Genomic DNA, 13,378 nt, shown 5'->3' on the forward strand with positions numbered 1-13,378 from the left:
GACTTTTCTGGTGCCTCGGGTCCCTGCCCTTATCTCCTGGGTGCAGAGCTAGCCACACCCACCCGGAGAGGTGGCCTCGCTCTGATTTAACGAGCTCTCCACACCCACCTCCCAGATCCTCCACGGTCTGCGCAGAGAGCCTGACCCCATTACTGCCGCCTCCAGTAAGCACGTTATCAGGATTGCCGGTCGGCCTTCTCCTGCCAGATTTCTGTTTGGGTATCAGTATCGTCTGAGGCAATTAATGTGAATTAATCAGAATCCCATATATAAGGCACATACCTTTTAATGCTTATGTGTCCTTAACGCCATAATTAAAATACTGGGATGGGGATGGGCTGCAGTTGGATGGAAACAAGCCAGCGCTCAGCTTGGCCAGCCCACACACCACTGGGCAGAGGGCACTGTGGTTCAGGCCAGGCCCTGACACGGTAGGTCTTGCTCCATCTTACAAACAGCCCCGGTTTAAAAGCAGGGTTTAAAAACAGCCCACACCGTCAATAACCACTACCCCCTGCCCCCTGCCCTCCCCATTCCCCTCACCCCCCAGGCAGGGCCCTGAAAGCAGTCAGAGGCCCAGAGACAGGAGTGGTCATTGGTGGGACCCTTAGGCACGAGCAGCTGACACACAGAGCCGTGGCTGAGGGTCTCAAGTGCCCCCGTGCGCGAAGAGCCCTCCGGGGAGTGCAGCGTGCTGGGCAGTGGGGCAGTGGGGACTGCAGAAGCAGCTGTCAGCAGGGGACATTGCTGAGCTCTCAGCGCACAGGCCTGGGGTGGGGAGAAGGGGCGATGGGGGCGATGGGGGCGAGGTGCCTGTCTCCGTGCCAAGCAGACGCCCAAAGTAAGTGTCAGTCCAAGGAGAAGAAGGAAAAGGAAAGAAAGTGAAGACCGCAGGCCAGCCGGGAGCAAGCATCACCGGAGGCAGCTCGGGGTAGCATAATGTCCTCTTTTGCTCCTCACTACCCCAGGGGCTGTGTGCCCACTCCTGCTAGGCCAGAGTGCAAGCTGGAGTAGAAGGAGCAGAGGAGATCCGGGCAGGGCTCCTGCCCAGCCTGCCACTCCCCACGGCAGGCAGAGGGAAACCCCTGGAAGAGCGCTCTCTTGAGCAGCATCGTAAACCCATGTGCCCTGGAGCCCGCAGAAGTGCCCCAGGCAACTGCAGGGAGCAAGAGGGGGGCCGCCGGGAGGCAGGGTCCCACCCTCCCCCCTCAACCAGGGAGACCTCCTTGCTTATTACAGCAGGCTCTGTAAACTTTTGTTTGGGAGATTTTTTTTTTTTTTTTAAGGAAAACTTTCAAAACCATTGGTCTGGGTTTTAAAAATTGTTCCTTTCTTTAATCTTGAGTTGAAGGAGAGGGGCCGAGCCAGGGTCAGGCAAGGAGTCGGGCAGGCACTGGCGCTGGGCAGACCCTGCTTGTCCTGCCTCAGCCACTCTGGTGCAGTGGGCAGACATGGTGACACCATGAGTAAATTCCTTAATGTCTTCAGGAATGCCTTTCCTATCTATAAAATGGGGAAGAAAACACCAACTTCAGTGAGGTTTGAATGAGAGATCTAATAGGATGCTTTCGGCACTGGCCAGGTCCAGAACAGGTGCTCCGAAATGCTCTTTCCTTCCTGTCCCCGAGCAAGAGATCTAGTTACAAACCAAGGAGATCCTGAGGGAGCGCCTGGACGGCCACCACACGGACCAAGGGTACCTGTGGGCTGAGAGGACAGGAGAGGGGGCCGCTCCACTGACCCAGAGCCCCAGCTGGTGGCCTGGATGCCTAGTGCCTTGGTAAGGAGCCGTGTCTGCAGGTTCCAAGGCCCTGACACTTCAGTCAAAAAGAGGGCAAGGGCCGAGACCGGTTTGGCTCAATGGATAGAGCGTCGGCTTGGGGACTGAAGGGTCCCGGGTTCGATTCCGGTCAAGGGCATGTACCTTGGTTGCGGGCATATTCCCAGTAGGGGGTGTGCAAGAGGCAGCTGATCGATGACTCTCTCTCATCGATATTTCTAACTCTCTATCTCTCTCCCTTCTTTTCTGTACAAAAATCAATAAAATATATTAAAAAAAAAAAAAAAAAAAAAAAAAAAAAAAAAGGCAAGGAAGGCCAGGGCGGACATGGCATCTGAGAGAAACTCATTAGAAAACAGAAAATGAGGTCACCGTCTCATTTGCACGTTCAGGCGGGAGCATGGGGCCTCCCTACTCATTCTCCAGGACACGTGCAGATGTGAAAATAAGAGTTGCTAGGGAGTACAACTATCTAGGACACATACTTTGCTCTCTCAGTATACATGCTTTGAGGGCTTCTTACATGGCAAGTGCTGGCCGTCCATGGAGAATTCCAAGATGAGTGTGATAGTGTGCCTACCCTCAGGGAGCTCATCGTAGGGAACTCTACGCCAGGGAACGTGAGCAAGATACAGTGAGCACTGCTCCACCGCGGGTGTCCGGTGCTGTGAGCTCAGCTCAGAGGTGGGCTTCGGTTAGGGAGTGTGGCATTTGAGCAGGCCATGAAGGATGAGCAGAGAGTGGCCTGGGAGCCAATGGGGAAGAGCCTTTCAGGCAGAGGGCACTCCCCGAGGACAGGCAGAGAAGAGAGGGGCCTACAGGGCGGTTGGCACTCAGGAGACCTTACTTTATTGCACGGTGTGGGGGCAGGGAGAAGGGACCCACTGGAACAGCATGGAGCTTGGGGTCCCATTGAAAGGGCTTTCCATGCCACACCAAGAATCATAAAGCTTATCTTATAAGCGGGCTCCATCTGAGGTTCCCTAAGTGGGAGGGGGTATTACAGAGGTCAAGTCCATTGGCAGGTGGAAAGGCTGGTGGAGAAAGGTGGGCTCAGGAAAGACAAGAAGCACTTGGAAGGGGAAAATGTCAAAAGCCATTTCAGAGTAAAAATGACGAATAGAAATGTCAGATTGCACGTGAGAAGGTTGAAAGAGGAGCAGAGAAATGGCTCATTTGCGCAATTAGGCCGATGGCGAGACCTGTGGGCTCCAGAAAAATGCCACCAATGCAGGGCTGCCACGTCCACAGAATGCATTAGTCGCCTGTTCTTGCCACCCAGACACATTCTTAAAGATGTCAACTCAAGCTTAAACCTGTTTGGCTCAGTGGATAGAGCATCGGCCTGTGGACTGAAAGGTCCCAGGTTCGATTCCGGTCAAGGGCATGTACCCTGGTTGCAGGCACATCCCCAATAGGGGGTGTGCAAGAGGCAGCTGATCCGATGTTTCTAGCTCTCTATCCCTCTCTTTAAAAAAAATCAATAAAACATATAAGACGACCCCCTAATTTTACAGTTAAAACATAGGTTTAGGCCTATATTCGCTGTATAAGAAAAGACTTACTTTGCCGTCAAGATCTGCAGGTAATTTTTGTGCAATTTTGGTCTTTTGCCCCGATTTTCGGTTGACTTTTTTTTTGTTTCAAAAGTCGTCTTATATGCAGGAAAATACGGTGGGTTTTTCTTTTTTTTTTTAAGTTGTCTACTCAGGAAAAGCCAGTAGGGGGTGCTCTAGGCATTCCTTCCCTTCCCTGCCCAACATGGGTGTTAAAACTGCCAGTCTGTTCCCATCTGTGACTCTGGCGTCAGTCTCCACAAACGGCAAACCTGGCCGGCTTGATGCAGCCCTTTATGTGGAAGGTTTTGCAGATAGATAGATAGATAGATAGATAGATAGATAGATAGATAGATAGATATATTGTAGATATATATATATCATCCTCAGCCAGTCTCTCTTACATACCCGGTGACTTGGCACCTGATGGGCCTGAGCCGGCGTTTCCCTGCCAGTGCTGCTGAGTGGGGACCTGGAGAATTGGAGGGCTTTTGTAGGCCATGCTGACTGAAGAGGGATCGGGAACAGAAGGTTCAGCCAACGGTTGTGTCCACGTTTTAAATTCACCGAGCTACTCAAAGCTCACACAGGCATGCCTTGCTTTATTGAGCTTCACAGACACTGTGTTTGTTACCAATTGGAGGGTTGTGGCAACCCTGCATCAAGCAACACTCAGTGCCATTTTTTTCCAATAGTTCAGATGAAGGTTAGCATTTTTGAGCAATGAAGTATTTTTTATTTAAGGTCTATCCATTGTATTTAGACATGATGCTATTGCACACTTAACAGACTAAAGTGTGTGTAAGAATAACATATGCACTGGGAAGCCAAGAGGATCATGCGATGTGGGTTGTGTTATTCGCTCATTGTGGTGGTCTGGGACCAAACCCATACCATCTCCTGGAGGTGTGCCTGCCTGGACAGTTGATTTCGGTGTGACCTCTGGACTCCTCGAAGCATGAGCCACCCCAGAAAGTACTCCTTAGGGAGCCAAATCAAACCTGGAAGTTATGATTACCCTTACTATGTTACTCTTATTATTACTTTCATCAGGTATTTAGTGCCTCACCTCCTGCTTGCTCCCTCTTGACTGCAGGCCTGAAACACTCTTCCCTGTCCCCTGCCACCCTATGGAGCTTTCCTCACATGGGTGAACACCCCTTTTCAAACTCTCAGGGCATTTCTTGGCATTGGATCTAAGCTGAACCTCCTGTGTCTAGCACCATGACCAGTGCATAGTAGGTTTTCAGGAACTTGTTCTTAAGTGATTTTTTATGAATGAATGAGTGAGTGAATGAATGAATGAAAGAACAAACTCAACAGGGGAATCAGGCTGCATGGGTCTCGGTCACACTCTAATAAGGACTGAGCCATGAAATGGAAGTGCCCAAGTTCTAATGATGTACCTCGTCCACGAGGGAGGGAAGAAGAACTGACCAGCATCATGGAGGTGCCCAAGGCTGACAGTGGGGTCAGAAAGAGGCATTCACACCTAAAGCTATCGGGAGCCAGAAGTCCCAAACATGTGACAGGGTTGTGGAGGGTGGGGTCGGGGGGAAAACCAGGGCAGGGCCATTACAGTAGCAGAAGGGAGAGATGCTGAGAGCTGGTTAGGAATCACAGCAGGAAGGATAGACACGAGATTCCGTTCAGACACAAGATCCACAGGGTTCCGTGACCAAATGGATGGGGGTGACCAAGAAGAAGTAATTGCAGATGTTTATGGAGAGGACTGGGGAAATGGTACCCTCAGCCTCTAATTTTTATTCTGCTGACTGTCATTCTGTGGAATGAGGCAGGAGAGTGAAGCCGAGCGGCACCAAGTGAGCGAAGTGGAGAGCCCCCGAGCATGCCAGTGGCCCACGAGCTCACTGCAGCTCTCCCGAGCCTCCTCTCGGTCTGCGCTCCCCTGCCTGACCTTTACCCCCTGGTTTATAATTTCCTCGTTAGTAAGAATCTCTTATTCAACTTGGTATCCACTGCATTCGTTATTCATTTGCCTACCCATTCCACAAATATTTATGGAACACTTCCACGGGCAAGGCAGAGTTCAAGGTCTTAGAACCCCATAAATACGGGTACACATTTAATTGAACGTGTCATGATACAAAGTCAGCGTAGAGAAGTTGGGGGGATGGGGAGGGGGCGCTGGCAGAGCACCTGGGAGGAAGTGTGGCCGGTTCATCACCGAGGCCTGGGTGGGTGAAGAGGGTGAAAGATCAGATGGAGAACAGCTGCTGACTGTAGCAAAAACAGGCACAGGGCCTGGCCTGAGAACAGGTGGTTGGCGATGATTGGGCACCAAATCCATGAGGGAGGGAAGAAGAACACTGAAATTAAGTGATATCCTGAAAATCGGAAGGTGTATCTGACGTGCTCAGACAAAGAGGCTCTGGGGGGAAAGACTATGATGGGGTGTTCCTCTTGGGCCCCACGGGCATGTCCCCATAACCCAGACGAGCTGTCAGAACTCTGAGAACAGTGCTTGGGACCACCCCATTCTCTGGGCTCAGACTCCACGCTCACCGTGCCCCTGTGGAAGCACAGTTTGCTCCCGGCACAAGTCCGTTCCGTGTAGGTTTGGCCGCATTGCCTTTTTTTGGTAGTCAGCCCTGCCGGGCCTTGCTCCCCACTGATGGCCTGGCTCACAGGGGACCTCGTTAGAAACGGAGGCTTTCAGAACTAGCTGCAGAGCTACCGAGTCCGAAGCCGCATTTAACAGGATCCTCAGGCCATTCCTTTGCGTGATCAATGGGAGGTGCCGCTGTAGACAAGCCAAGTACTGTGGGCTCAGAGCGAGATGGCCAATGTCTCTCTGGGCCCGTGGTGAAGGGGACACCTCCGCAGAGCCACCCTTGCTGCCCTCGTGCTGAGGATGAAAAGGAAGGCGGTGATCTGAGGGGTGGGAAGGGAAGAGTGCTCCCAGGAGCAGCGCCCCACCCGGCGCCCAGCAGGCTCTTCGTCCTCACTCCTCGCCACTCCCCTCTCTCACTTGGGGTTCCGGGATGCAGAACGGCTGTGAGGCGCCCGCCCACCCTCCGTGTCCTACTTCTGTGCCTCTCTCTGGCTGTTCCAGTTGCCTAGGACCCCCTTACCTTCTCCCTGGCGGCTCCTTCAAGCCTCGGCCCTCGGACCTATTCCTGGAAATCCACCCTGGTCATTCAGGCAGAGCTACGCACCTGAGCTCTGGGCCCCACTCCTGCATCTCAGCAGGGCAGCCACGCATCGCACTGTGCCAGGTCCCCCACGAAACCTCAACCTCCTCAAAGCCTGGTCTCACTTTCTGAATACCTCAGGGTCAGTGCAGTGCCTGGCACATAATTAGCACTCACACATATGGGGTGGGTGATGCATGGATGGGCAGGTGGGTGGGTGGGTGGATGGATGGATGGATGGATGGATAGATATTATCCAACACAAGAAAAGTGAACTTCAGATGGATGTTGGAAATGTTAATTATCCACATACTTTTCTGGGTTCTTAACTAAACAGTATCCTGTGGAGAGGGGGGGGGGGGGGGGGGGGGGAAGAAACCATGTCTTTTTCAGTCTACATCTCAGGGCCATGGCAGATGCCCTAAAAACATAGGCTCAACAATTAATGACCAAAAAATGAATAAAGGTCAGCACTGTACTTAAGAGCTTGTAACTCTGGAGCCAGGCTGTCAGGCTCAGAATCCTGACACAGTCACTTACTATCTATATAATTTAAGCAAATCACATAACTTTTCTGTGCCTCGGTTGCCTCTTTTGTAAAGTTGTGATTGTAATAGAATCTACTTACAGGGTTATTATGCTTCTTCAATGCATTCAATTCATATGAAGTTCTTAGAAAAGTGTTGTTGTCGCTGTTGGTGTTGGAAAGAGCCTGGGTGGATGGAACCTGTGTGTACTGTCTGTATCTAATGTTGCTAGAGTCCACCTGAAGGGAAATGAGCTGATGCCTCGAGGCTGAGCCATGAACTGGGACAAAGATTCATACCCCAATAGAGGCACCAGGACCAATCGCACCCATTCCCCACACCCTCGGCCCCTAGCCAGGGCGTGCCCTGCGCCCACTGGTCACTCATCCATATTCACTCTCTTTCCCTCCTTTTACGCAGGAAAATGTCTCCCTCATCAAGGAGATTAATGAGCTCCGCAGGGAGCTGAAGTTCACCCGCTCCCAGGTCTACGACCTTGAAGCAGCTCTGAAACCGACCAAGAAATTCCAACAACAAGAGGCTCCAGAAGCAGGTACTGTCCCCAGTGGCTAAAGGAGATGGACATTGGGACAGACAGACCAGTGGCAGCCATGGGCAGGTCACCCTTTGGCTTCCGAGGGAGCCTCTCCTAAGTGTCCTCTGGTATCAGGTCACTTCCACCCCATGGCCTTCTGGGAGCCTCTCATGCCACACACCTGCTCTCTACAGGGTCTGTGAGGACCTACCACATTCAAGTATACGCAGGTCCAAAATCCTTAGAGTTAGCCACAGTGTCAGAATCTTTCAGGTCTTAGAGCAGCGATTTTCAACCTTTTTTTATCTCATGGCATGCAGAAACTACTAAAATTCTTTGGTCCATCAAAAAATATATACTAGTATATTTTTCTGATCTGACCAAAAAATAGAGATAATTTTGATTTATTCACACTAGACAGCTATTTTTTTTTAAATATATTTTTATTGATTTTTTTTTTTTTTTTTTTTTTTTTTTTTTTTTACAGAGAGGAAGGTAGAGGGATAGAGAGTTAGAAACATAGATGAGAGAGAGAGACATCGATCAGCCACCCCCCGCACCCCTCACAGGGGAGGTGCCCGCAACCAAGGTGCCCTTGACCGGAATTGAACCTGGGACCCTTCAGTCCGCAGACCGACGCTCTACCCACTGAGCCAAACTGGTTTCGGCTAGACAGCTATTTTGTTGGCTCTTGTCATTTCTTTTATTTAACAGTCTAAGGGAAAAGAGGTCAGTGGCCCTGACTAGTCAGGTATTTCATGTTTAAAAATTCTTATAGCACACCTGTTAAAAATCATTGTCTTGCCGAAACCAGTTTGGCTCAGTGGATAGAGCATTGGCCTGCGAACTGAAGGGTCCCAGATGCGATTCCAGTCAAGGGTCTGTACCTTGTGTTGCGGGCACATCCCCAGTAGGGGGTGTGCAGGAAGCAGCTGTCGGTGTTTCTCATTGATGTTTCTGACTCTCTGTCCCTCTCTCTTCCTCTCTGTAAAAAATCAATAAAATATATATTTTTAAAAAATCATTGTCTTAGAGCATACTGTACACTGTATATTACATGGAAGCCCTAGAATAGTGTTTCTTTTGTGAAACAGCTGAATATTTACACTACACTTTATAATTTTGTTTATTTATTTATTTATTTATTTGCATATTATCCTTTTATTACATAGGATTACATAGGATATTCTTTTTTAAAAAATAAATCTTTATTGTTCAGATTATTACAAATGTGTTTCTCTTCCCCCCGCCCCCTTCAATTGCTCCCCTCCACCAGGTTCTCACTCCACCCTCTGTCCTTTCCCCATCGCCCATTGTCCTCATCCACAGGTGCACAGTTTTTGTTTGTTTGTTTGTTTGTTTTAAATATATTTTATTGATTTTGTACAGAGAGGAAGGGAGAGAGATACAGAGTTAGAAACATAGATGAGAGCGAGTCATCGATCAGCTGCCTCTTGCACACCCCCTACTGGGGATATGCCCGCAACCAAGGTACATGCCCTTGACCGGAATCGAACCCTGGACCTTTCAGTCCCCAAGCCGACGCTCTATCCATTGAGCCAAACCGGTTTCGGCGGTGCACAGTTTTTGATCAGTCTCTTCCCGCACCCCCACTCCCCTTTTCCCTGAGAATCGTCAGTCCACTCCCCTTCCATACCTCTGATTCTATTATATTCACCAGTTAATATTGTTCATCAGATTTTTTAATTCCTTGGTTTTTAGTTGCACTTGTGGATAGTTACGTATTTGTTGTTCATAATTTTTATCTTTATCTTCTTCCTCTTCATAATTTTAAAATGCATTTCATTTTTAGAGCTTTGTGCCTCTTAGAACTATGGATAAGAGATGGAAGACCTATATAGTTAAAGACACATAAAAAAATCAGAGACTATTAAAAGGGAGAGGGGGAGATGATATTAGAAATTGTAAATGAGTTATGACTGTAATTATATCCTAAAGTTCCTCTGAATTTCTGACAACCAAGGCAAAAAGAGAAACAAAGAAATATGATTATTTACATAGTTTTCATTTATGGATAAAGGAATTTTCTTTTTCTGGAGAAAGAAACCTTTCTTTGTTACTAAATTATATGAAAAGCTTATCACATGGATGCTTATGAAAGAGGTGTTGAATAATATAACTGCTAGTCTATAATTGTAGGTTTTCGGGCAGTTTAAAAAAAAACATTCTTTAGATGTCTGTTTCTTACCTAGACAGTCAATAAAAACCAAGAGGGTAAGGCATTTCTGTGGGAAATTAAGCCAACGTGGTTCAAGTATATTGTGTTCTGGTGGTTTACATTCAGGAATAAAGCTTAGGAACCTTGAAAAAACATCCCATTGCTGAGGCCTGGGTCTTCCAAATATGATTTGTCTCCTGTACTGTGGTTATATAAGATACTACCATTGGGGGAAAGGTAGTGGGAGGACACAAAAGAACTCTCTGTACTGTTTTCACAACTTCTTGTAAGTCTTAAACTACATTTATAGATAGATAGTGTGTGTCTATATTTATAGGTAGGTAGATAGGTAGATAGATATAGATAAATGATAGATAGATAGATAGATAGATGATAGATAGATAGATAGATAGATAGATAGATAGATACCCTGTTTCCCCAAAAACAAGACAGTGTCTTATATTAATTTTTTCTCCCAAAGTTGCACTAGGTCTTATTTTCAGGGGATGTCTTATCTTTCCATGTGCTAGACTTATTTTCGGAGGATGTCTTATTTTCAGGGAAACACGGGTAGATAGAGTGTGTGAATCTTCTGTGCCCTTGTCATTAGAGTTGATGAGAAATTAACACAATAGTAAACTCTCTGAGTGGCACTATCAGATCTGAAGAATGACTTAAGAGCACATGTATTACAAAGACCAGGCACTTGACAATTGCAAAACTTCACTTTAAAAAACATTTCGTTGGCCTGAGGACTTAAGGTTCCCAGGTTTGATTCCAGTCAGGGGCATGTACCTTGGTTGCAGGCATATCCTCGGGGGGAGGGGGGGGTGGCGCCGCTTGGGAGTAATCTCTCTAGCTCATCTCTTCTCCCTTCCTCTCTGTAAAAAATCAATAAAATATTTTTTAAAAAATGAATATGCCTGAGAGTCCTAGCAAATAATTCATTGAGACATCCTCAGGGTGATGTATGATATATCTATCTATGGTATTCTTATTATAGTCATGGACATTTTCAGACATATTCAGAAATTGAGAGAAAAGTCTAATGAATCCATCCTCCAACTTCAGCAAGCATCGATTTCTCACACTCTTGCTTCATTGGTGTCCCTGCCCCTCAGTAATTGCCCCCACACCCACCATGGATTATTTGTAAACAAAGCGAACATCATAGCACTCATGTAATATAGTTTTCTCATGGGAGATATGTATAGTTCATAACAGTTGGAGACATATATTACCAACTGCTTACCTTGATCATGAACAGTCTAAGTCAAACCTCTGATTTTTTTTTAAAATATATTTTATTGATTTTTTACTGAGAGGAAGGGAGAGAGATACAGAGCTAGAAACGTCGATGAGAGAGAAACATCGACCAGTTGCCTCTTGCACACCCCCTACCGGGGATGTGCCCGCAACCAAGGTACATGCCCTTGACCGGAATCGAACCTGGGACCTTTCAGTCCGCAGACTGACGCTCTACCGCTGAGCCAAACCGGTTTTGGCCAAACCTCTGATTTTGAACATGGGCCCACCAAGACAGGCTAACTCAAAATTTATACCCTCAAGTTGTTTAAGGAATTGACCAGTTTGATTGGCTTTTAAGAATTTTTTTATCCAAACAGGAGAGGTTGCCATCTCCAAACCACCATTTTAGTTTTAGCAGCATTTATTATTAAGTTTTTATTCACATAATTAACTAACAAGTCTGCTAGACACACCTGCTTGTTTTCAATTACTAAAACCACATCATTCAAACTTCTGATTAAAGATGGTTAATTGAAAACCTACTAAAATAGCACAAGTCATAAGATGTAAAAAAAATAAAATAAAATAAAAAATAAAAACCAGCCGAAACCGGTTTGGCTCAATGGATAGAGCATCGGCTTGGGGACTGAAGGGACCCAGGTTCGATTCCGGTCAAGGGCATGTACTTTGGTTGCGGGCATATCCCCAGTAGGGGGTGTGCAAGAGGCAGCTGATCTATGACTCTCTCTCATCGATGTTTCTAACTCCCTATCTCTCTCCCTTCCTCTCTGTTCAAAATCAATAAAATATATATTTAAAAAATAAAAACCAGAAGGAAATAAGACACACAAAAAATTGAAAGCTGAAAATGAGTGGTAACTCCACTTCATAGGCACACGAAACCTGACTCCTAAACCAGGTTTGGGAAAACGAGAGGAAATATAATCACAGAACTCTCAAAAGGCTCAGAAATTAGCAGAAGCTGGCATCTCTGGAGGTGGGAGTAAAGTGGGCCTGAAAACAAAAGGGACATTTTAAAAAGTTATTTGATCCACCCAGTGTCTAATAGAATGGTTAAAGATAGACCCTCACCATCCCTAGTTGGTTTGGTTCAAGGGATAGAGCATTGGCCTGTGGACCTAAGGGTCCTGGGTTAGACTCCAGTCAAAGGCTACGCCTCGGTTGCAGGGTCCTCTTTGGCCCAGGCCCTGGTCAAGGCACTTTCAGGAGGCAACCAATTGATGTCTTTCTCTCACATTGATAGTTCTCTCTGACTTTCCCTTTCTCTTCCACTCTCTCTAAAAATCAATTAAAAAGTATCCTCAGGTAAGGATTGAAAAAAATGATAGACCTTCAACAGGGCCATCATCATTAAATGTTAGCTTTCCAAAGAAAATAAGGGGAGATTTCATGCAAAGGATCAAAAATTCCAATTACAAAATACAAAATCAACACACAAAAATCAGTTGCATTTCTATACACTAAAATAACATAACTTGTTTTCCTTTTCTATTTTTTTTTAATATATTTTATTGAATTTTTACAGAGAGGAAGGGAGAAGGATAGAGAGCTAGAAACGTCGATAAGAAAGAATCATCGACCAGCTGCCTCCTGCACACTCCCCACCGGAGATGTGCCTGCAACCAATGCACATGCCCTTGACAAGAATCGAACCGGGGACCTTTCAGTCCGCAGGATGATGCTCTATCCACTGAGCCAAACCGGCTCTTTTCTATTTTTAAAAAACAATTCACTGTCAGCCCAGTTCTTCTATCATTGTAACTTTTTTTTTAACATAAATCTTTATTGTTGAACATATTACGTATGTTCCCTTTTTTCCTCTCATTGACCCCTTCCAGCCCTGCCTTCAGTCCTCTCACCCAAGGCCTTCAGCACCCTATTCTCTGTGTCCATGAGTTATGCATATATGCATACAAGGTCTTTGGTTGTTTATCTCCCCCACCTTCCCTCTGAGATTCCGCACTCTGTTCCCTGCTTCCACGTCTCTGGATCCACTCCATTCATCAGTTTATTTTGTTACGTAGATTCCACATGAGCGCAATCATGTGATACTTGTATTTCTCTGACTGACTTATTTTACTTAGCATGATATTCTCCAGGTCCCTCCATGCTGTCTCAAAGAGATTCTTCTTTTTTACTGCTGCATAGTATCCATGGTATAAATATAACACAGCTTTTTTATCCACTCATCTCCTGGTGAGCATTTGGGCTGTTTCCAGATCTTAGCCAATGTAAATTGTGCTGCTATGAATATAGGGGTGCATACACTCTTTCTGATTGGTGCTTTGGGTTTCTTAGGATATATTCCTAGAAGTGGGATCACTGGGTCAAATGGCAGATCCATATTTAATTTTTTGAGGAAACTCCATAGTGTTTT

At 46.5% G+C, this 13,378-nt stretch overlaps 1 protein-coding gene across 1 annotated transcript in view; it reads left to right on the forward strand.

The window, feature by feature from the left end:
* Window positions 1-13,378, forward strand: part of CFAP57 (cilia and flagella associated protein 57) — a 55,231-nt gene that overhangs the window by 39,786 nt on the left and 2,067 nt on the right. Inside the window, exon 22 of the mRNA XM_045584700.1 lies at window positions 7,439-7,571. Within this exon, the coding sequence (XP_045440656.1) occupies window positions 7,439-7,571 (133 nt within the window). The remainder of the gene's footprint in view (window positions 1-7,438; window positions 7,572-13,378) is intronic.

Source organism: Pipistrellus kuhlii, unplaced genomic scaffold, assembly GCF_014108245.1.
Source record: "Pipistrellus kuhlii isolate mPipKuh1 unplaced genomic scaffold, mPipKuh1.p scaffold_m20_p_2, whole genome shotgun sequence".
Classification (NCBI taxonomy): domain Eukaryota; kingdom Metazoa; phylum Chordata; class Mammalia; order Chiroptera; family Vespertilionidae; genus Pipistrellus; species Pipistrellus kuhlii.